This window comes from Emys orbicularis, chromosome 8 (assembly GCF_028017835.1).
Source record: "Emys orbicularis isolate rEmyOrb1 chromosome 8, rEmyOrb1.hap1, whole genome shotgun sequence".
NCBI lineage: Eukaryota > Metazoa > Chordata > Testudines > Emydidae > Emys > Emys orbicularis.
In genome coordinates, this window is record NC_088690.1 from 37,569,592 (window position 1) to 37,595,445 (window position 25,854).

The 25,854-nt window shown below is 40.4% G+C and overlaps 1 protein-coding gene across 1 annotated transcript in view; it reads right to left on the reverse strand.

The window, feature by feature from the left end:
* Positions 1–25,854, reverse strand: part of DPYD (dihydropyrimidine dehydrogenase) — a 564,598-nt gene that overhangs the window by 245,670 nt on the left and 293,074 nt on the right. The window contains exon 12 of the mRNA XM_065409369.1: positions 1,929–2,113. Coding sequence (XP_065265441.1) covers positions 1,929–2,113 — 185 coding nt within the window. The remainder of the gene's footprint in view (positions 1–1,928; positions 2,114–25,854) is intronic.

Below are 25,854 nucleotides of genomic sequence, written 5' to 3' on the forward strand. Positions count from 1 at the left end.
TTAAAATTCTAAATTCTCAGACCACAACTTTTCAGACTCCCTTTAAAATGCTCAGTATATTCCAATATACTGAATGTTTTAGAGGAAGAAAAAATGTCCTTTGACGGGAATGCAATTATAAGAGATGCTTTGAGTGATGCATGTTTTCATGAGAAGTTGGAGAGGGAATTTGGAGAGAGAGAGAGAGAGAGAGAGAGAGAGAGAGAGAGAGAGAGAGAGAGGAGATACCCCCACTAGGGTCACAGAGATGCCAAAACAAATGTACTCACACATCAAAGCTTAGAATGTTTAACACTAAGTATTTGGATGGGGTCTAAAAATACAGATTACAAACACTGCTTCAGAATAAGTGAGAAAAATATGTACTGATAGTGAAAACAAGTTTTGAGCCACACAGTATTTTTATGAAGCCACATCAGACTGAAACAATATGATGCTGCGCGCACACAGTGTCTCATAAGGGGTGGGGGACAAAGGAATTGCACTGCTACTACCTCAGTTGTTCAAATCCATTTTTCTTGGGAAACATTTTCTTCTCTGTTTGTTCCAAAGAATTCTTCATACTACAAACATGTTTTTATCAGCTGCCTTTCCACACAAGGGCCAAGGACTCTGGTCTGCTATGGTCCCTCTGCACCTGATCTAAGATGATAGCTTGCTCACTATGCCTGTTTTTACATTAAACCAGGGGGAGAGAAGAGCAGATCACAGCTCTCACTCTGTATCATCTCTACAGCACGCAAAGGGGAAATGCTTAGTCACCTGGTTGCTCAAGTTTAAACCCATTAAACCCCACTTCTTTGCACTGTTTTTCTCTGTGAATTAGGTTTTGTATTTGCCTTGCTCGTGTGGCCCCATTATCAGATTTGTCGGAGCTGGACTGCAATCCCTTGTTTGTGTGTGTGCGTGTGCGCATGTTTTGTCAAACATTAGTACACTTGCACTCTATAAATAATAGTATCTTCCCCAGGTAACAACAGAGACCATATTTAATTTATATTTTCTATGCTGTTCAGAGGTTCTATTTAATATTGATGGGCTTCCCGCCCCCCATTACCTAAATGATATTTCTGCATATACTGAATATTGTGGAAGAAGCCATAGCAGACCAGAGACCTTGGTGGAACTCTGAGTTGGAGAGAAGAATGTTGTTAAGATTTACACATTTAAAAAAAAAATCTAGTTTCAATCTACCAAAGCCATTTTTGTTATTATACATCTATAGTTTTAATTATCTAATCCAGAGGCTCTCAAACTGGGAAGCAGGCCCCCCTGGGGGGGCGCACAATGCATTCTGGGGGGGGGGAGGGGAAGGATGAGATGCTTTAGGGGGGGGAAATTACTGCGTACATTTTACCCACAGCAATGAATTATTATCAAACCTGACTCCTCCAGACATGTCAGGTCCTCAGATGGCGCTGTGGATTTTGACAGATTTCTGTTAAGCTTGCATAGCATTATACAAAGTCGTTGCCATCTGTACATTAATCCATTTGCTACGACATGGTGTGCACATTTAATTGTAAGAATTGACCATGATCGCAGTTTTGCATTTGCTCTTATTACAATGGATCACTGGCTCTGTTTGAATCAATGCTTTACTGTTTTTAATATTTAGTGAGTGTTGAATATTGATTCTTTTTTTTGTCAGTATATTTACTTGTGTGGCGGGAAGGGAAGGTGTAAACTAGTACAGCCACAAAGAAGGGGGGCACGATCAAATAAGTTTGAGAATCACTGATCTAACAGATTTGTAATGCACCAATCCCCAGAGTATCTAGATGCCCGTTACTCAAAACCTACATATTTAATTCTAGAAATCCATGGCAATTATTTCAATAACCATAAAAAAAGCAAGCCAATAAATGTGTGTGTGAAAACTGATATCAAGTTGCAGCTGGAAAGGAAAACTACTTTTAAAGACCCACCTGTATGTATCTGTGCATATACCAGGAAGCTTGTTTTCCATCGTTCACTGATTCCACTGTAGTGTTAGCTAAACCTCCAATGTCACCACCGGCAAAAACCCACGGTTCACTGGTTTGCATGGTCTCTGGATCCACTTCAGGAAGACCCCATCTATTAAACTGGATAGGATTCATGGCTTCTTTTACTGTATTTAAGTGAAAGATAAAAAGATACTAAGTAGATGATCTGGAGATAGTTTAACAGATTTACTAAGCAATTGTTGCTACAATCCACTTTATATAGACAATGATAAAAGTAAGAAATAAAACATTGTTTTAAAATGTTGGCCACTTATGCCAGAAATGGGAACCATTGTTACAGTCTGCATCACTGTGTTTCTACTTTGACTTCCAGTAAAGTTAATCCAGAAGTGTATTTACTATGGGGATTCACATGCAAAGGTCCAATGTCTAGCATATGGAATGAATATGCAACAAGTGTCACAATAGAAACCATTTCTCATGTGTCTGCTAAGCTAGGTATATGCAAGAGGTAATTATACAGGAGTATCATGAAGTGAAGAAAGAGGTGGTGTCGACTGTGCCCAAACCAGAAGGAACAAACTGACTCTGATACGCTATTGATCACTTCCTGAGCACGAATTACAAATCCTGCACAGACTTTATATTGAGATTTACAAGAATACTCAGCACTGGCTTTCCTCACCTACCACTGACATCATTGGGAGTTTTACCATTAATATCAATGGGTGCAAAGTTAGGCTAATGTTCTGCACTTTTGAAAATCCTGCCCTAGTCACCATTGGTGAACAAGGGGCATTCTTACCTTCTTTTATCCTAGCATCATCCATTCATCCCATTCTCATTTGTCTACCCCTCATCCACATCATATCCAAAATACTTTTCTACTTCCCAGGACAACAAACATATACACTTGGTAGTTTTCAAAGTTGTTGCCCTCCCAGCCTCTGAGTCATGTCTCCTTGATCCAGACACGCAATGAAATGATGACAGACATATGGATGAATTTTAAGTGGCAGGCTGCAACTTTTATTAAGCTTAAACACAGGGGAGGGGCACTACTCGCCCATTACCCAGAGCTTCCTATATCAGGCATTTAATTGGTTCCAGTGTGGGGGTTACAGGGCTCTTACCATATAACCCATAACTTGGGGTAGACTCTCCTCAGCCTACCCTCCAGGACTCAGCTTGCTCTGAGTCCTACCATCCTCTCCCCCCCTCTCGCCTCCCATGAGAGACAGAGGGTGCAGAAGGGTGGGGACTTCAGCCCATGAGGGCCAAAAGGTCTGACCTGACCTTGGCCCACAAGCTCTCATGAGCCCAAAGCCCATCACCAATATCCCAGTATTTTACTTCTGGGAACCATTCATTTTATCCTTTTAACCGGCCTCAAGTTGCAAAACATTAACAACTCAACCAAGTACCTCAGTTAGGTACTAAGTGCATTCCTGCTTAACCCACCATGTCTTGAAGGTGCTTCAAGGAAGGTGAAAAAACACCCTGGTTCTCTGCCAATTGGCCCGTAGGGAAAAAAAATAGTTCCTGACCCCCAAACGGGTGATCACGGCATTTGTCAGGATGTGAGTAGTGTGGGGCTGCAGAAATGAAGCTGAAAGAGGATCCACAGGGCTCTCACCCCAGGTTAAATTCTGGGAGCTAGGGAATGCTGGAGAATCAGCACCCCTCTCCCCTACTGTCGGATGAATGCCAGAGACTCCAAGGGGTGGGGAGGAGCTACCTGGTATCTTTCAGCAAGTGTCTCCCTTCCTTGCTGCTGAGGCTGTCCCCTTTCACCATCAGGCCCCTCATGTTCCCCCACCTGTTGAGGCAGATGGGTGGCATTTTTGAAGTTTAGAACTGAAAAAGAATGATTTTCCACATCTGTCCTTGTAACAGTTTCTTCAGATCTTCAATATTTATACACACCAAAGATCAAGAGAGTCTTCCCTCACAACAGAAATGACCCTCTGCCTCTTTTAGAAAGTTAATTATTAGGCAACTATTGTAGAAAATTTTGAGACAAAATGTTTTTCCATCTGAAAAAGCTGTTTCATTTAAACTGAAACTTCCCTAGGGAATATGATGATTTTGACAAAATTTTGCTTCTGTATTTTTTTTTAAATAAAAAAAGCAATTCAATATGATTAAGAAACCCTCACTCAACATTTTCAGAATAAAATGTTTCAATTTTTCATTTCAGAATGAGTTTTTGGATTGGATTTTTTTATTTTTATAAATATAAAAAATTTTAAAATAGCAAGTCAAAATCAAAATGAAATGTTTCATTGACTCCAAACAATTTTTTTCAGGAATTTTGTTGTGTGGGAACTTTTGAAATTCTTTGTTTTCATTTCTGTTCCAAGCAAACTAGATTTCAAAACTGCAGAATTTCCCACATTACTCTAGGAATTTTTAGCATGCTGTTCTGTTTAATCTGTCTATTTTAGACACCTACATGGCCCCCATTATCAAAGTGTCACCTGAAACCTCCCAATCTTTTTTCCATAATCTTTAATGTATTTATTCTCACAATACCCTTTGAGGTACAATTATACCCATTTTACAAATGGGGAATGAGGAACAAAGAGAGTTGGCCTAGGTCACACTGGAAGTTCGTGGTGGAGGAGCAAATTGAACCCTGGTCTCCAAGATCCTGGCTAGAACTCTCGCCACTGCACTATCCTTCCTTCTCAGACTATAAATCTCCATCCGCTCCTCTTTTTAGTTTAGAAAAAGCAGGAATACTATCACAAAAAACTCCATAAAACACCCACAAAATGGTATCAATGACTGACCACCTGCTTTGGGAGAAGAGGTCAGGAAATATTGTGTGTGTGTGTGTGTGGAATTATATGCCTGGAGATGACTGAAAAATAAAAATTTAAAATAGGAGTGTTACAATGTTAACTACAGAATGGGAAGCCCAAGTGCCTGATTCACCACTATGTTAGTCCAGTTTTATGCCATAGCAATTTCAGTGGAGTTACACTGATGGATATCTGGAGTAATGCAAGGGTGAATCAGACACCCCCCCCCCCTCCTGAAATGTAAATTACATGGGAAAAATATATGCTGTTAAAACACAAAGCAACTATTTTCTCCTCTTATCTTATGGAACATTATTGCAGAAAAGAGATCGTCAGTTCTCTTATTTGTTACAAAATAGAATATAAACATACACACACACACACACACACACAGCAGATGGACAGATTGTACATAAAACAGGAGCTGAAATGCACAGAACAACACACTACTTTTTGTACTGCATGGAACAGTACAAATGGGATATGAATACAAATAACAAAACCTAAGATCATCTCACCGCCATCTATTAAAAGTCATCTTTCTCAATACAAAACATTTTAAACTGTGTATTATTTTCCTACTTTAACTTTTGAATTAGCTTCTTTATAAATACAAAGACATTTTAATGTAGATTTATAATGAAGAAATATTTTCAGATAAATACTTGTAGCAAATCTTGAAGCCATGTATCAAAATGAGTTATTTTTATATAGCTTTAACTATATTGTGACACCCAAGTTTCTGCAATAAAATGCAGTTTAAAACTGCAGTGTTCCTCAGGGACATATCACTGGCAGATGCAGATTGCCAAGGTCAATTAAACTGATGTAGCTGTGCTGTCATATATGTAAAAGAGAAACCTGCTAGCATATGACAAGAATATTTCTCAGTATTTATAGAAAAATGTCAAATATGTGTTGTGTTTTTACTTGAGATGGGCCTAAGTGGGTGTATTTTGGGTTGGCAAAACCTCAGTCAGGTTTTATCTTTCCAAAGTCAAAAACAAAACCACCTGTAGTTTTAGGTTTGGATTTAGAGATTTAGCAATATGTTGGATTCTACATTTTGCTCTGCTCAATTGCAATATTGCCAATTTACATAATCCCCTTCCTCACTTAAAAAATTCTTACCCTCCACCTAGAACTATAATGGGGTAAAATAAAAAAGCATGCAACCTCACAGGCTGAACATTATGAATCTACCTAGTATAGAGGAGCAGTTGGACCACATACTGTATGCTGTTAATTGCCTGCATTGCCAAAACATGCATAGGTCCATGCAGTAAACCAAACCCAGACATTACCAAAGTACATGTAGAAGCATGCTGTTAGCCATCTTCTAACACTGCTAAGACATAGACATATGGGAGTCTGCCACCAGCACTCTCTTAGTATTGCCCAAATATATGTTCAAGCACACAGCAAGCCTACAGCCCTTCTTGCATAACCCCTCCCAACTTCCTTTCCAGGTCCCATACCATGCCCTCCCCTTCAGAATCAAACACTCTCTGGGGATGTGGAGGTAATTGGGAGCAGGTGGGATTTCTGATGGATGGGAAAACAGGTGGAGAGTATCTCTTTGTGTGAGAGTTGAGTACATTCAGAGGCAAAATACTATACTGGGAAAGAAAGATATAAGCACAATATACTCTGTCACATATTTCTTTTCACGCTTCACACACCTAGGACTCAGATCCAAAGTGCTTTATGCAACAAAGTTAGATCCAAAATCACAGGCAGCAGTTTGGATTCGGAATCCCACACTGTAACACACTCTCAAAACTAAATGAAAATGGTACAGGTTTGGGCCTCTATCTAGGTAAAAAACATTAAAATAGAATAACTGCTTCTGGTGCTGAAACTTGAAACAGTATTTCACTTTGAAAAATAGCTGTTAAACATGCAAAATAATTGCTTTTCATAGTATTCTTTGTAAACATCAATGTCCTAGCTTATCATTCAAAGTTTAAAGACTTACTGATTGCAAAAAATACATCTGAGGTTGAATTTGGCAAAAAAACAAAACAAAAACTAAACTAAAGCCTGGACACTCCTACTAGCTGAATACAAAAATATCTGAGAAGGTTTTATTTAAAAATATTTAAACAATCACAATATCACACCAAACATAACCTTCAGACTGAGGCATTTTCTTCAACTCTGAAAAGGAAATAGATCCTTAACTATAGTGGTGTTACTGGGATTACTTCAGTAATATTTATACAGCAATACATTAGCTTTAATTTAATATCTCAAACTGACTGTAGTTCAGGGAAGCATTTGATCATTAGGCCTGTGACCAGAGCTGTTCTGGAGAACAGAAGGGTGTATTGTGTACCGGGAGCTAAGATATGGGATGTGGCCCTGGGACTGAAGATCCTAATGGGAGCAGGAAAGAATCCACTAATTGTCCTTTATGTGGGAACAAATAATACTATTAGAGTCTCACTGGGACACACTAAGAAAGACTACATCAGGCTGGGGAATATACTTAAAGAAATGGAGGCTCAGGTGATCTTCAGTGGGATTCTACACGTCTCTAGAAGAGGAGATTGAAGGCAAGACAAGATTATGATGATCAACAGATGGCTGAGGCAATGGTGCTATAAGGAGGCTTTGGGATGTTCAACCACTGGGAGGCATTCACAGACAAAGGACTGTTTTTATGGGATGGGCTCCATCTGAGTAGGGAGGGTAATAGGCTTCTGGGATGGAGGTTGGCACAACTACTTAAAAGAATTTTAAACTTGGAATTTGGGGGAGACAGTTGGGAGATGCTCATGCAATCTCCATGCCTGATTCCGATATTGAGTGGGAGGAAAGTCAAGTAGAAGAGAATACAGGAAAGGCAAAAAGAACAACAGAGGGTAGGAGAATGGACAACAGGAGGAAATATAGTGCCAAAACTAATTACAGTAACAGTCAAGTAGGCAATACTGGCAGTAAAATTACTAATCTGGTGAGGAATTAAAGTCATTGGTAAATGGTAATTGGGATAAAATACAAGAGACAATGGGTCATACTGAAAGATGAACTGTTAGGCTAGAGAGAAGTTACTAGTGGAGCTCCTCAGGGATCAGTCTTGAGTCCAGTCTTATTTAACATTTTCATTAATGATATTGGCACAAAAAGTGGGAGTGTGCTGATTAAATTTGTGGATGACACAAAGTTGGGAGGTATTGCCTATATGGTGGAGCACTGGAATATCATACGAGAATATTTGGATGATCTTGAAAACTGGAATAGTGGAAATGGGATGAAGTTTACAACAAGAATTTTTGCTATAGGCTAGGGATTTATCAGTTGGAAACAACAGAGGAGGAGAAAGACCTGGGTGCATTGGTTGATCACAGTATGATCTGAGCTGCCAACATGATGCGGCCATGAAAAAGGCTAACACAATCAGAGGATGCATCAGGCAAAGTATTTCCAGTACAGACAGAGAAGTATTATTACCATTGTACAAGGTACTGGTGAGACCCCCCATCTAGAATACTGTGTGCAGTTCTGGTCTCTTGTAACAGGGTCGGCACACACCTCTCACAAGCGCCCTCCCTTGGCTAATTGCATCTTTGCAATCTCTCAGTTTGGAATAGGGTCGCACCCGCTTCTCACAAGCACCCCCTTCTGTTCAGGTGTGAGCCTGCTGTTTCTTAGTTCTTGGTTGGAACGGGGTGGCACTCACCTCTCACAAGTGCCCTCCACCCCCACCCCCAGCCGATGATTTCTTCAGCAGGTCTTCAGTGACTCAGTCCTCTGGCTGAGTCACACTGTCTGTGGGCGGAACAAATAAACAAAACCCTTCTGGGGTATACAGTCTTTACTTTCAGCAAAGGTTTTCTCCCTGGAGACACTGCCCTCCTGTAACAATCCATCGCAGTTCCCTCAGTTGGTATGTCCTTTTCGGCAGCTCTCCCTGGGCTCAGTCTTTAACTGGACCAGCGGGGCCCATCACAGAACCCTCGCCTGGTCTGGCTAGGTTCTGGGCTCTTACGTTGCTCAGTTCCTTCAGCCAGCCAGGAGCTCCTTTTTAACTCCCCCCATCTTCGGCAGCCCTCCCTGGGCTCAGTCTTGCCCACACTGAGCTGTCAGTGGTCCTGCTGCTCTTACAGCCAGCCAGGCACCCAATCCTCCCTCTTCCAGCTCCTGGCAACAACTGACTGACTGTCTCTGATTCTCCTTTTTTATATGGCCCAATTGGCTGTTCCAGCAGCTCCTCTGATTAGCTGCTTCCCCTGCAGCCACTCTAGGCCACGTGGAGGACTTCTCCTCTGCTCTTTTCTGGGGCAGGGTGAGGCAGGGCCATGAGGCATCCATCAGGGGCCTCTGGACCTAGTCCACCCCATAACAACTCTCATGTTTAAGAAAGATGAATTCAAACTGGAACAGGTGCAGAGAAGGGCTAGTAGAATGATAAGAGGAATGGAGAACCTACCTCATGAGGGGAAACTTTAGGAGCTTGGCTTGTTTAGCTTAACAAAACAAAGGCTGAGGGGAGATATTATTGCTCTCTATAAATACATCAGAGGGATAACCACCAGGGATGGAGAAGAATTACTTAAATTAAAGGTCATTGCTGGCCCAAGAACAAAATAACATAAACTGGTCATCAACAAGTTTAGGCTTGAAATTAGACATTTCTAACTATCAGAGGAATGAAGTTCTGGAACAGCTTTCCAAGGGGAGTAGTGAGGGGAAAATTCTAACTTGTTTCAAGACTGACCTTGATAAATGTATGGGCATGAGGATATGATGCGGTTGCCTATAATGGCATATGTCCTGGCTGTGACTCTTATTCACAACTATCTCCAACACCCAGAGATGTGACACTAGATGGGAAGGGCTCTGAGTCACTACAGAGAATTCTTTCCCAGGGGTTTGGCTGATAGGTCTCACCCACATGCTCAGGGTCTAACTGCTTGTCATAGTTAGGGTTGGGAAGGAATTCCCCCCTGCCCCCGGTCAGATTGGCAGAGATCCTTGGGGGTTTCACCCTCCTCTGCTGTGTGAGGCACAGGTCAACTGCCAGTTTAAGCTAGAGTATATGGTGGATTTTCTGCAACTTGAAGTCTTAAATCAAGATTTGAGGACTTCAGTAATTCAGCAAAAGCTTATAGGCCTAGTACAGGAGTGAGTGGGTGAGGTTCAGAGGCCTGCAGACTAAATGATCATAATGTTCCCTTCTGGCCTTACAGTCAGGGCCGGCTCCAGGGTTTTGGCCGCCCCAAGCAGCCAAAAAAAAAAAAAAAAAAAAAGCCGCGATCGCAATCTGCGGCGTCAATTCGGCAGAAGGTCCTTCGCTTCGAGCGGGAGTGAGGGACCATCTGCCGAATTGCCACCGAATAGCTGGACGTGCCGCCCCTCTCTGGAGCGGCCGCCCCAAGCACCTGCTTGCCAGGCTGGTGCCTGGAGACGGCCCTGCTTACAGTACATAAGGTATTGCCCGAAGCCAGACCATCTCAGCATATAAGGGCCTGTGTGCTTATTTTAAGTAATTCTATCCTGCCTATCTAAATTCTGCTCCCTGGGTTCATCTGGATGTTATCAATGTTCTTTCCCTGTCCTACATCTTTGCATATTTTGACATGTGATATTGACAATTTGTGTTTTAATGGTTAAAAAGCTGTAATCTTTTGAATCCCAACATCTAATTATCATCTGTCCCTCTTTTTACTGAAGAAAAAAACCTGCTAACCCTTTCAAAATGGATGAGATTTGAAGTGGAATCCATTCAGAAACTGAGGACCAGCAGCCCAGTGGGAATCTGGCTATGAAATGTTGGATCCCACCTATAGTTAGTGGGTACACTTAGAATTTGTTCAGACAACAGGTGACCTGTTATTGGACAAGGAGTTTTATCTAATATAGAAGTGTAAAGCCCGAGGTTGCATCTTTATGTTTGTTTTCTGTGTAACTTGTATCTGTTGGCTCTCTCTTACTTTTTCATCTTTGAATCTGTGGTTTTTCTATTAAATAAACCTTTTTTTCATTTTTATCCCAAGCAGGTCTCCAGTGTGCAAACTGTGTGGAGTGTGTGCACCAAAGTAAGCTGGTGTCTAGGGGAATGGTTTCACCTTTTGGAGGGTGATGAACCAGAGGTCTAGTACTTGAGAATTCAGGGAGGACATTTTTGGGGAAACTTGGGACTGGAAAGGCTGGTGGTGTCATTCTGAAAGGAGTAATTAGGCTGGTGGAAGCCAGTAAGTCTTTGTGCTTGTGGACAGGCTACTGTGTGTCAGGGATCTGAGCCATAGCAACACAATATTAAGGCATCCCAAGGTTACAGGGCAGGGGGTGACAGAACACCCTGATCTGTGTGATCCCCAAAACATCACAAAGAACTCAAGTCTTCACAGACTGAGGCATCCTTCATGAGGACCCTCATTCCCCCTCAGAGAGTGAGGGTGAGCGGATTCAGAGGCAGGCTGAATACTTGGAGGCAGGCTGAATTACCCAATCCAGGCTATTTGCCATAGAGGCCACTTAACACTGAACTGGACCCAAATTAAATGCTTCGGTTTTTGTTTGTGGTTTACGCTCTCCCATTAAAGTTTAAGAAGTTTGGCCTTTTACTTTAAAATCCATCCTTGTGTCTGTGTTTCATTCTTCTGCATATTCTGATCAAATATATGTATATAATTTAAAGGGATCCTTCTGGATGAAAGACAGCATACAACTGAATTATTCTATTGTCATCAAGTGACACTATCACAAATACCACAAAGGGAAAGCATCTAATGTGTATTCCACATTTGCTGTATACATAAATGGAAAGGCAGCAGCAAACTATATCACTTGCAAAACAATATTATTAAAAAAAGAATACTGAAAAAATATTTTAATTAACAAAACAAATCGAATGGAAAAGATTCCTCAAATAAAGCTTTAAAAGTGAGTCTGTGTGTGTTTGACTGCCATGACTAATTATGTTGCCATGTAATGTGTGTTCAATTTGAGCTTATTTAAATAGCAGAAATGCTCATTAGCTGCAGTATATCTGTGAAGCTTCAGTAAACAGTTTAATGGTTTTTATGTTTAACCATTTTCATAAGTTCCTGTAATTTTGGCTTTAGAAGCTCATTAATGTTATTTTTGATATCCATCTTACAGACTTCTTTACTGTGAAAGGGCATCAAGTACTTCAGTACAATCTGAAAATACAGTAACTCACTTAATCATGTGTGTAAAAATATAGCTACCTTACATGTAAAAAGTCTGATTCACTGCCAATACAATCCACACATTGTAGGCTGCAGAAGCAATAAATCTGCCAGAAGCAATGGTACAAGCACATTCCACCTACCATCCCTAGCCAATTGTGGGCTGCACTGACCTGCATCAGCTTCCCAAAGCAGGCAAGGCCGGTGAGGATAGGTCCACACATGCTGGGAAATGTGCCTATTTGTTCTCTAAGCAGCCCCCACCAGCAAAGCTCCTATGGAAGCCTGGCTGCAAAATTAATGACAGCAATTCTGCTATTATCCCTCCACCAGTGCAGATGTTCTGCAGGTGAAAGGGTGTACAACTTGCCATTACACAAACAATATCAATAGCCGAACTCTTACTGATTTAAATGGAACTAGGATTTGAACCCTTTGTAAATTGTGATTTTACTCTGCCCACGGTGTACTTTTCTATAGACAGAGGACTTCACTCTCCAAGACTGCAACTCTGACATCTTTCCTGAGCCCTGAATTATTTAAAAAAAATACACTCCAAAAACGGGCAACTTTTCTGCCTCTGAAATATAAAACATCAGTTAGGAACCAGGACAAAGGCCTCGCAATACCAATCATTTAGAAATTGTAAAACTATAAATATGGGGATATCACAAATCAATATGTGAACTGTATTTTGCAAATGTTCTATCCCATGCTATTATATCACATGCTGTTCTGTCTGTCACCCTCATTGCTTAATGCACCCTTTTAAAATGGCATGGAATTGAAGATAAACCATTTCTTTTCCCTTTTAAAAATAATTTGTATGCTACATCCCCACCCATACAAGTTATCACTTTATAAAAACAAAAAAACCCCAAAACAACCAAAATCAGGTGCAGACCCTATATCCTGCCAATAAAGTTTATGGAATTTATGTTTGTTTAGGAAAAAATGAAAAACAAAATTGGATACTTTTGCATTTCTAAAATAAAAAACAAAAACAAGAGGGAAATATCATTTCCCACATGTCGTCCTATATTCTATATAAATGAAGAACATAATATGTGCAATCTTAGGGACTGATGTCAAACTTAAGGTTTATAACATTATCCCAGAGTAAGAACATATGTGATACCAACTACTAGTGAAAGCTGGCATATACAGCTGGACACAGTAGAACAGTCCCACCCCCGGTCTGACAGCCTCTGTGCTGTTGAGGAGGATAGAAGTCCCAGGGAAGGAGAGCATCAAACTGGAGCAGGGGGAAACAATCCCATAGTTGGGACCCGCCTTCCAGATGATGTTGTGGTATCCTCTCGCACAGAGGATACCTCTCCGGGGGAGGGAATTCCAGCTATTAGGAAGAGACAGGTAATGGGCGATTCGATCATTAGAAACATAGATAGCTGGGTTTGCGATGACTGGGAAAACCGCATGGTGATTTGCCTGCCTGGTGCGAAGGTTGGGGATCCCTTGAGACATCTAGATAGACTTGTGTGTATTGCTGGGGAGGATCCAGTGGTCATGGTACATGTAGGTAACAATAACATAAGGAAGGATACGAGAGAGGTCCTGGAGGCCAAATGTAGGCTGCTAGGTAAGAGATTGAAGTCCAGGACCTCCATGGTAGCATTCTCTGAGATGCTCCCAGTTCCACGCGCAGGGCCAGTTAGACAGGCAGAACTGCAGAGTCTCAATGCGTGGATGAGACGATGATGTAGGGAGGAGGGGTTTAGATTTATTAGGAACTGGGGAAACTTTTGGGAAAGGGGGAGCCTATACAGGAAGGATGGGCTCCACCCAAACCAAAATGGAAACAGATTGTTGGTACTTAACATTAAAAGGTCGTAGAACAGTTTTAAAATTAAGGGCTGGGGGAAAGCCGACAGGTGCGGAGGAGCACATGGTTCAGACATCCCTTAGGGGAGTATCTATTAATAGAGCATCTCTATGTCCTAGTGAGGACGAGAGGATGGAAAATGATAAAATAAACGCAGGGTCTGATCAAGACAGTCAAATAAAAAAGAGTCCCATTCAATTAAAATGTGTAATGGTAGACAGCTAAAAGGAGACAAGTTTTTAAAGTGTTTATATACCAATGTTAGAAGTCTAAATAATAAAATGTGTGAACTAGAGTGCCTCATATTAAATTAGGATATTGATATAATAGGCATCACAGAAACTTGGTGGAATGAGGATAATCAATGGGATACAGTAATACCAGGGTACAAAATATATCGGAAGGATAGAACAGGTCATGCTGGTGGGGGAGTGGCATTATATGTGAAAGAAAGTGTAGAAACAAAAGAAGTAAAACTCGTAAATGAATCAAACAGTGCCATAGAATCTCTATGGATAGAAATTCCATGCTCTAATAAGAAGAATTTAGTGGTAGGGATATATTACCGACCACCCGACCAGGATGGTGATAGTGACTGTGAAATGCTCAGGGAGATTAGAGAGGCTAGTAAAATAAAAAAAAACTCAATAATAATAATGGGGAATTTCAACTATCCCCATATTGACTGGGTACATGTCACCTCAGGAAGGGATGCTGAGATAAAGTTTCTTGACACCTTAAATGACTGCTTCTTGGAGCAGCTGGTCTTGGAACCCACCAGAGGAGAGACAATTCTTGATTTAGTCCTAGGTGGAACAGGATCTGGTCCAAGAAGTGAATATAGCTGGACCGCTTGGTAATAGTGACCATAATATAATTAAATTTAATATCCCTGTGGCAGGAAAAACACCACAGTGGCCCAACACTGTAGCATTTAATTTCAGAAAGGGAAACTACACAAAAATTAGGAGGTTAGTTAAACAGAAATTAAAGGGCACAGTGCCAAATGTGAAATCTCTGCAAGCTGCGTGGAAACTTTTTAAAGACACCATAATAGAGGCTCAACTTAAATGTAAACCCCAAATTAAAAAACATAGTAAGAGAACCAAGAAAGAGCCACTGTGGCTAAACAACAAAGTAAAAGAAGCAGTGAGAACAAAAAGGCATCCTTTAAAAAGTGGAAGTTAAATCCTAGTGAGGAAAATAGAAAGGAGCATAAACACTGGCAAATGAAGTGTAAAAATATAATTAGAAAGTCCAAAAAAGAATTTGAGGAACAGTTAGCCAAAGATTAAAAGTAACAGCAAAAAATGTTTTAAGTGCATCAGAAGCAGGAAGCCTGCTAAACAACCAGTGGGGCCACTGGACGATCGAGGTGCTAAAGGAGCACTCAAGGACGATAAGGCCATTGCAGAGAAACTAAATGGATTCTTTGCATCGGTCTTCACGGCTGAGGAAGTGAGGAAGATTCCCAAACCTGAGCCATTCTTTTTAGATGACAGATCTGAGTAACTGTCCCAGATCGAGGTATCATTAGAGGAGGTTTTGGAACAAATTGATAAATTAAACAGCAATAAGTCACCAGGACCAGATGGTATTCACCCAAGAGTTGTGAAGGAACTCAAATGTGAAATTGCAGAACAACTAACTGTAGTCTGTAACCTATCATTTAAATCACCTTCCATACCAGATGAATGGAGGATAGCTAATGTGACGGCAATTTTTAAAAAGGGCTCCAGAGGTGATCCTGGCAACTACAGGCCAGTAAGCCTGACTTCAGTACCAGGCAAACTGGTTGAAACTATAATAAAAACAATATTGTCTGACATGTGGATGAACATAATTTGTTGGGAAATAGTCAACATGGTTTTTGTAAAGGGAAATCTACTAGAATTCTTTGAGGGGGTCAACAAGCATGCGGACAAAGTATAAATGGTCAGTTTTCAGAATGGAGAGAGGTAAATAGTGGTGTCCCCCAGGGGTCTGTTCTGGGACCAGTCCTATTCAACATGTTCATAAATGATCTGGAAAAAGGGGTAAACAGTTAGGTGGCAAAATTTGCAGATGATACAAAATTACTAAAGATAGTTAAAACCCAGGCAGACTGCAAAGAGCTACAAAAGGATCTCTCAAAACTGGGTAATTGGGCAACAAAATGGCAGATGAAGTTTAATGTTGATAAATGCTAAATGCAAAGTAATGCACATTGGAAAGCATAATCCCAACTATACATATAAAATGATGGGGTGTAAATTAGCTGTTAGCACTCAAGAAAGAGACCTTGGAGTCATTGTAGATAGTTCTCTGAAAATGTCCACTCAATGTGCAGCGGCAGTCAAAAAAGTGAACAAAATGCTGGGAATAATTAAGAAAGGGATAGATAATAGGACAGAAAATATCATGTTGCCTCTATATAAATCCATGGTACACCCACATCTTGAATACTATGTGCAGAAGTGTTATTTACTCCTCATAATACAAAAACAAAGGGCCACCAAATGAAATTAATAGGTAGCAGGTTTAAAACAAACACAAGAAAGTATTTTTTCACGCAAGTACCGTCAACCTCTGGAACTCATTTCCAGAGGATGTTGTGAAGACCAAGACCATAACAGGGTTCAAAAAAGAACTAGATAAATTCATGGAGGATAGGTCCATCAATGACTATTAGCCAGGATGGGCAGGGATGGTGTCCCTAGCCTCTGGTTGCCAGAAGCTGGGAATGAGTGACAGGGGATGGATCACTTGCTGATTACCTGTTTTGTTCATTCCCTCTGGGGCACCTGGCATTGGCCACTGTTGGAAGACAGGATACTGGGATAGATGGACCTTTGGTCTGACCCAGTAGGGCCATTCTTATGTTCTTATAATAATAAGTAAAAGCTCAGAACAGTTACTCATAAGGGAGAAAAACTTGTTCTTGGGTCAGTTTTTGGGGAAAAGAAAAAACAATTATAGAACAAACATGTTGCGCTTTATAGACATTGTCTGTAGCAACCTTTAGTAATGCTATGCTGGACTCAAAATAGTTTAGTAACTGCTATTTGTCCTACCCTCTTTTAAACAATCCCGAAGAAACAGGAGGCAAAATCTGTATGAAAATTCTCCATGTCCCTCATCATTGTTTCACTGGAAAGAAAAGCAATGTGCCTGTAGGGGAAATACAAATCCACTGCATAAAATTGAGGCAAATGTATACCGTTGAAGTCAGTGGAGTGATGCCGGGGTTATTTTGGCTCACTGTACTTAGGTAAACACACTTTGTCTACTGAAGTTCTGAAACACGATGCTTACACAAAAATAAATAGTAAAAGCAAGACAACTGAAAGTTATGATTATCTCCTAATTTGCATCATTGTACCAAGGTATACAATTCCAGGAAATATGCAACACAAGATTTTGATAGCTAATAACTAATTATAACAAAGGATTTTTTTTGGTGTGTGCTATTGTCAAGGCTGATTCCCCACTCTGGCACTCCGAGTGCAGAAGGTGGGGGCCCACAAGGATTCTAAAAATTAATACTGGCCACTCCAGGCTTGTATTAAACTCCCAAGGTTACAGTTTCTCTCTGACCTGGGATGGGTAGATGCTGCCACCACCCAAGTGCAACCCTTTTGACCCAGGAAGGAGCACTTGGGAATTCCTCCCTGTGGGGTACCCTCAAGCCCTTTCACCCCCACCTCTGGGGAAGAGCTGAGAAAGAAAACAAAGGAAATCAGCTGTTGCCACCAGATAATTAAACAACATGCACAAACCTTTTAGAACACAAAAATCCAATCCTGTTCTTAAAAAAGGAAATTTTTATTAAAAAGAAAAAGAAAGGAAATACATCTGGAATTTAGGCTGTTTGCTAGATTAAAAAAAAATACAAAATTAAGCATCAAGATAGCTTTCTTGAGGTCCAGCTTAAAGGTTACAAGCAAAACAAAAGTACCTGGGGTTAGCCCAGAGGAGTCCACAAGCCATAAAGAAATAAAAGAGATAAACCTAATCACGTCTTCCTAGATATTTCCTGATCTACTTACATATCTGGGGGGTTTCAAATAAGTAGTTTCTAGGTATGATCTGATGGTTTTTCATACCTGGCTTAAAGCTTCTTACAGCACAGTCCCAGCCCTGTCCCTGCTCTCCAGAAGAACCACAGACAGACAAAAGGGGAGTCTTGTTTCAATTTTAAAAAGTTCTAGCCTTTCCATTGGCTCTTTTGGCCAGGTGCCCACTCAATTTCTTTTACCTGTGCATAGCAGTCAGACTTTTTAACCTTTTACAGGTAAAGCAAGTAGAGAACAGCTACCAAGAGGGATTTTATAGCTAACTGGCTGTCCCCTCCCCCCCCCTTCATTTATCACAGCTGTATATACTAGAATACTTGCTTTTCTGCATTTATGTTTGGACCTTTGTAGTATTTCTTTTATTTTGTTAAAGAAGATAAAGAACATACATTTCTTACCGAGAAATTGTGGGAGTGGCTCCTTTCTACTCCGGCCTGCTAAACAGAATTTTGAATGAAACTAGCATTGTCGATGGCATCTCCTGCATTAGCTCTGGACTACTACTTTGTGGCAAAAGTACTATTTTTCTCTTCACAATTTTTTCATGGAAAAAACATCCTGTTTCCCCCCCTAACCTCCCCGAAATGAGGGGGAAATTTGTAGCCCCAAACTGGTGCTGTCCCTTCTCTTTCAAGAAAAAAAATGGTTGTGTAAGGCCTGGGCCTTAAAATCAACTGGTCTTCTGTTTAGTAGCATAGGGAGAATTATATGCAGCACCAGAAACTGTTAAGAGATACAGTTTAATACAAGGGATTATGTTCTTATTTATTGGGTAAACTGCAATTTGGAATGGTTCCAGGGGATACTCCTGTAACTCACTCGCACATTTTAGGCTCCAAAATGGCAAAACAGGAAAGCAGGAAGAGTCAGTGAAAGTGCAAAGCTCCCTGAGGCTGTTTATTTTATTCAGGCCCAATCATAAAATTGTTTCCTGGCCCCAATGTGCTGCTAAGTGGAAATGCAGGCTGTGCCTGCAAAAAACTTCCTTTCACCAAAACAAACAAGCAAGAAAACATCACATGCCAATATTTCTCCTCTTCAAGAATCTAGTATAAATAACAACCTGATTTTTAACTGTTTTCACCAGTGGTGCTTAGTTTTTTTAATACAGATCTATATGGCAACTGACCAGCTATCTCAGTTCCCAAGCATATAATGGACTTTGCAGTTCTCCTAAGGTTTTGTGAAAAAAATTAAAAATATATTTCTCTGAGCCCAAAGGGCAAATAAAGTACATACCAGAATGCTTGAAAATGTAATAGCATTGTATTTTAACAAAACTTCAAACAGCAAATACCTCCCTATGAGCATGAGGAAACTGAGCTGTAAAATTACTAGTTCCTCTGCAAGAGCAAGAAACATCATGACGACAATAATAGACTGACAGAGCCTTTCCATCCTAAGTTCCATTCCTATTCACGGGAGCAGATAACCATATGCTTAAGTCCCAGTGAGCTAAACTTTAAGCATGTGCTTCAGTCCTGTCTTGAGAGAATGACTTTCCGAATCAGGGCTTAAATCCTGTTTTCATTTATTTTTAAACTTCTGATGTGCCAAACATTTAAGTCCTCAATGATTGGGAGAACCGCATGGTGATTTGCCTGCCTGGTGCGAAGGTTGCAGATCTCTCGAGGCATCTAGATAGGCTTATGTGTAGTGCTGGGGAGGAGCCGGTGGTCGTGGTACATGTAGGTACCAACGATATGGGGAAGGATAGGAGAGAGGTCCTGGAGGCCAAATGTAGCTGCTAGGTAGGAGATTGAAGTCCAGGACCTCCATGGTAGCATTCTCTGAAATGCTTCCAGTTCCACGCGCAGGGCCAGTTAGGCAGAACTGCAGGGTCTCAATGCGTGGATGAGATGATGGTGCAGGGAGGAGGGGTTTAGATTTATTAGGAACTGGGGAAGCTTTTGGGAAAGCTTCCTGTAAAGGCCCTTCCTTCCTGTAAAGGCTCCCCCCAAATCAAAATGGAACCAGATTGTTGGTGCTTAAAATTAAAAAGGTCGTAGAACAGTTTTTAAACTAAGGGCTGCGGGAAATCCGACAGGTGTGAAGGAGCACGTGGTTCGGACATCCCTTAGGGGAGGATCTATAAATGGAGATTCCCTATGTCCCAATCAGGAGGAGAGGATGGAAAATGATAAAATACAGGGAGGATCTGATGAGAAACAGTCAAATGAAAAAAGTCCCATTCAATTACATCATGCAATAGGGGACAGCAAAAAATGACAAGTTTTTAAAATGCTTATATACCAATGCTAGAAGTCTAAATAATAAGAAGGGTGAACTAGAGTGCCTAGTATTAAATGATTATGTTGATATAATAGGCATCACAGAAACCTGGTGGAATGAGGATAGTCAATGGGACACATTAATACCAGGGTACAAAATATATTGGAAGGACAGAACAGGTCGTGCTGGTGGGGGAGTGGCACTATATGTGAAAGAAAGCATAGAATCAAATGAAGTAAAAATCTTAAATAAACTAAATTGTACTATAGAATCTCTAGGGATAGTAATTCCATGCTTGAAAAATAAGAATATAGCAGTAGGGCTATATTACAGACCACCTGACTAGGATGGTGTTAGTTGCTCAGAAATGCTCAGGGAGATTAGAGAGGCTATTAAAATAAAAAAAAAACCTCAATAATAATAATGGGGGATTTCACCTATCCCCATATAACCTCAGGAAGGGATGATGAGATAAAGTTTCTTGACACCTTAAATGACTGCTTCTTGGAGCAGCTAGTCCTGGAACCCACCAGAGGAGAGGCAATTCTTGATTTAGTCCTAAGTGGAGCACAGGATCTGGTCCAAGAGGTGAATATAGCTGGACCGCTTGGTAATAGTGACCATAATATAATTAAATTTAACATCCCTGTGGTGGGAAAAACTCCACAGTGGCCCAATACTGTAGCATTTAATTTCAGAAAGGGGAACTACACAAAAATGAGGAAGTTAGTGAAACAGAAATTAAAAGGTACAGTACCAAAAGGAAAATCCCTACAAGCTGTGTGGAAACTTTTTAAAGACACCATAATACAGGCTCAATTTAAATGTATATCCAATTTAAAAAACATAGTAAGAGAACCAAGAAGGAGCCACCGTCATTAAACAACAAAGTAAAAGAAACAGTGAGAGGCAAAAAGGCATCCTTTAGAAAGTGGAAGATAAATCCAAATGAGGAAAATATAAAAGAGCATAAACTCTGGTAAATGAAGTGTAAAAATATGATTAGAAAGACCAAAAAAGAATTTGAAGAACAGCTAGCCAAAGACTCCAAAAGTAATAGCAAAAAAATATTTTTTTTAAATACATCAGAAGCAGAAAGCCTGTTAAACAACCAGTGGGGCCACTGGACAATCGAGATGCTAATGGAGCACTCAAAGACGATAAGGCCATTGTGGAGAAACTAAAGGAATTCTTTGCATCAGTCTTCACTGTTGAGGATGTGAGGGAGATTCCCAAACCTGAGCCATTATTTTTGGGTGAAAGATCTGAGGAACTGCCCCAAATCGAGGTGTCATTAGAGGAGGTTTTGGAACAAATTGATAAACTAAACAGTAATAAGTCTCCAGGACTGATGGTATTCACCCAAGAGTTCTGAAGGAACTCAAAGGTGAAATTGCAGGACTACTAACTGTCATCTGTAACCTATCATTTAAATCAGCTTCTGTACCAAATGACTGGAGGATAGCTAACGTGATGCCAATTTTTAAAAAGGTCTCCAGAGGTGACCCTGGCAACTACAGACCAGTAAGCCTCACTTCAGTATCGGGCAAATTGGTTGAACATAATTTGTTGGGAAATAGTCAACATGGTTTTTGTAAAGGGAAATCATGCCTCACCAATCTACTAGAATTCTTTGAGGGGGTCAACAAGCATGCGGACAAAGGAGATCCAGTGGATATAGTGTATTTAGATTTTCAGAAAGCCTTTGGCAAGGTCCCTCACCAAAGGCTCGTAAGCAAAATAGGCAGTCATGGGATAAGAGGGAAGGTTCTCTCATGGATTGGTAACTGGTTAAAAGATAGGAAACAAAGGATAGGAATAAATGGTCAGTTTTCAGAATGGAGAGAGGTAAATAGTGGTGTCCCCCAGGGATCTGTACTGGGCCCAGTCCTATTTAACATATTCATAAACGATCTGGAAAGAGGGGTAAACAGTGAGGTGGCAAAATTTGCAGCTGATACAAAACTACTCAAGATAGTTAAGTCCCAGGCAGACTGCGAAGAGCTACAAAACGATCTCACAAAACTGGGTGCCTGGGCAACAAAATGGCAGATGAAATTTAATGTTGATAAATGCAAAGTAATGCACATTGGAAAACATAATCGTAACTGTACATATAAAATGATGGGGTCTAAATTAGCTGTTACCACTCAAGAAAGAGATCTTGGAGTCATTGTGGATAGTTCTCTGAAATCATCCATTAAATGTGCAGCGGCAGTCAAAAAAACGAACAGAATGTTGGGATCATCAAGAAAGGGATAGATAATAAGACAGAAAATATCATATTGCCTCTATACTGATCCAATGTAAGCCCACATCTGCATGCAGATGTGGTCGCCCCATCTCAAAAAAGATATATTGGAATTGGAAAAGGTTCAGAAAAGAGCAACCAGAATGATTAGGGGTATAGAACGGCTTCCTTGTGAGGAGAGATTAATAAGACTGGGACTTTTCAGCTTGGAAAAGAGGTGACTAAGGGGGATATGACAGAGGTCTATAAAATCATAAGTGGTATAGAGAAAGTAAATAATATCCCTTCTCATAATACAAGAAGAAGGGGTCACCAAATGAAATTAATAGGCAGCAGGTTTAAAACAAACACAAGAAAGTATTTTTTCATGCAACACACTGTCAACCTCTGGAACTCATTGCCAGAGGGTTTTGTGAAGGCCAATACCATAACGGGGTTCAAAAGGGAGCTAGATAGATTCATGGAAGATAGGTCCATCAATGGTTATTAGCCAGGATGGGCAGGAATGGTTGTCCCTAGCCTCTGTTTGCCAGAAACTGGGATTGGGTGACAGGGCATGAATTACTTGATGATAACCTGTCTGTTCATTCCCTTTGGGGCACCTGCCATTGGCCACTGTCAGAGGACAGGATAATGGACTTGATGGACCTTTGGTCTGACCCAGAATGGACGTTCTTATGTTATGAGTGTATTTGATTTGCTTCAAGACTGCTGGTTAATGAAGAGGTGTAAAGAACTGAAAATGACATAGCCACAAAAAACAGTAATTTATTTTCATAGTTTTTTTTTATTTATTTTTAACTTTTCTGGTATGTGAGAGAAATTTCTGCACTCAGCTTGCTATACCAGTAGCAGTATCCACAGACACAACATGTGAAAGTGAGGTATGTTGCCCATCCCAAGGAAAAGGACTCACTCCATGATCTGCCTGAATTATGACTTTGTTCCTCTCAGACTACAGCATGTTGCTACACAGAACTCATACATGGATAATTTAACAGGCAAATGGGCATTAGGTTCCCCATCTTTAGAAAGGGTTATAGTTAGTGGTAGTTTATTTCACTGATAAGCATGTGTTATTGGTCCCCCTCTGTGCAAATCCACAAAGGATATGATTTGTTATAGCCATCAGGTATAGAATTTTGGTTCAAGCTGTAGCAGCTTCTTCTTTTAGTTTTGGATGTCCCGTGTTCAAAATGTCAACTGTCACATTAGGCTCCATCAGCCCATCAAGTTAAAGCTGAAGCAAGATTGAGTGTGGGAATACCTATACACAAGGTAGAGTAACCTTTTAGCCTGGAACCCAAGAACCAACACAATTTGCCACTGATACAGGCAATATGTTTTATTAACCCAAGAGCTTTGAGAAAACCTTCCCAAAGACCTTCTAAATGGCAAGAATTGATGAGGGATTTGAAATGGCTTTTTGAAAATATTCTCTAATTAAAGTTAACTCCATGAAGACACTGGCTCATGACTCCATTAAAAATTCGAACCCTAGCTTTCCTTTGTACTTCCTTGGTGAGATTGATCACTAGACCATAAGCAACACAGATATTAAATTCTTTATATGACAACATATCACCAAGTGGAAGGGTTGTCCCCACTCACAAAGAGTCATCAGAGTCCCACCTGCTTCTTATTTACTCCATTAGATAACTGCACAACAGGAGGTTGCACAGAATGAGTATCACTGTGAGTACTATGGATGCAATTTCCTTGTAGAGAACAGCACAGCTTGAATTAAATTATCAAAAATCATTTGTTACTACCCAATAAGCGAATACCTGTAAATTAAATTTACAGATACCTCAAAGGAATGGCTTTGCCCCCTTGCTTTTATTGTAGTAGAGAATCTAAAATCTCCCTGTGATAATATGCTGGATTAAAAATTGTAAACATTGTTCCTTAGTATCACTCTTATTGAATGGGAAGGACTGGATATCTGATTTGTGTTACAGACAGCTCTATTGACATCTGTCAGCAACATTCTGGAATTCTTAAAATGTTCATATAGCTCCTCTCCCTTACTTAATGTTTTGTCTTCCTTGTGAAGGTCAGTAAAATCTTCTTCTTCCATCAATTGTTCCAGAAAACTCAAAAGCATGTCTTTATTTGTCTTCCAAAGAATGTCCATGTAGAATATTTACAGAAAAAGCAGAGGTAAAAATGTCCTTGTATGAAGCTGCAAGACAACCACATATATTGCTAGACTTGGATGGTTTTGGATTTACTACTTGTCTGTGATTAAGAAGGTACAGAAGTCTTTGCCCTGTTATGAGGTTTTGAGCTGTATTTTGCACTAAGAGAACCAAAGTGTCTGTGGCCAGTGTAATGCTACTAGGATTTCCAAAACTTTTTGTGGCCTTATCCTCTGAAGCACTTTAAAATAGCAAATGGGAAGGAGTACATAGTATGAGTCTGGTCCATTTCTGAATCAGAGCATCCATGCCCAAAATTTCAGGATGACATGTCATAGAGTAATTTCCTGGTACTACTATACATGGAGGAGGTGTACTGGTCCATCTCTGGGACTCCCAACATCTCAATCACCTTTATGAATACCTCCCAGTTCAGGCTCAATTAACTGTGGTCCATCTCTCTTCTACTCAGTCAGCTGGCTTTGTTATTTAATATGCCTTTGATGTACGATGCTTTTAAGGAGCTTAGAATCCAATCTGTTCAAAGAGAAGCCAAGCTTCTCCATCAGTTTTTAGCTCCTGATTTTTCAGCCTCCAGTCCATGAGGCGTGCATGTGTGAGACAGCCTGGATCCCTGCCCAGTCCTGAGCAATACAGAGGGCATCCACCCATCCATCCCATCACAGCAGCCCCTAGTTCTTCTTATGATTACGGTCAGAAAAAGAGAAAATGGCACCATACTACTGCAAATGTCTTCCAATTATAGATGGGTATGCACTGCAACGTTTACATCTACATCTCATTTGTGAGGGGTGTTTGGATCTTGAGTTTTGGGTCAGACCCATCTTTAGAGTTATATCTGCTTAGTTTGCTAATGTCAAGATGAAGACTATAGAGCCTATACAGTTGTGGATAGGCAAGCTGTATTAATTTATTCTTGCATTAAGAACAGAATTGCCCATTTACGTTCTGCATCCACATTCCTTCTTTTTCAGTGATATATGAAGCAGTCAGAACGCAGCTTGATTTTCAGACAACCCCTTGAATTTGCAATTATGGCAACTAGTGTACTTTAAATATTCTCTTGCAGACTGAATTAATTTGACAAAGAAGTTACTTATATGGAATAAGTACCTAAATCTGTAAAATGTTGGGGGGGGGGGGAGGAAAGGCGGAGTTGCAATGGCTAAGAACCATTTAAGATTAAGCCTTAAAATGGAATGCTGTAATGTCATTCACTAAAGGATCACTTTTCCAAAATTTGCATTTGGAAAGGTTGATGATCTGCAAATATCTCATGGTTAGATACCACACTGAGTGGTGCCTTAGAAATACCAAAGACTGGATTTGGGATCAATCTCTTTTACTCTGTTATAATTTAGGGACTAAGTTGCACAGTAATATTCTCACACATTC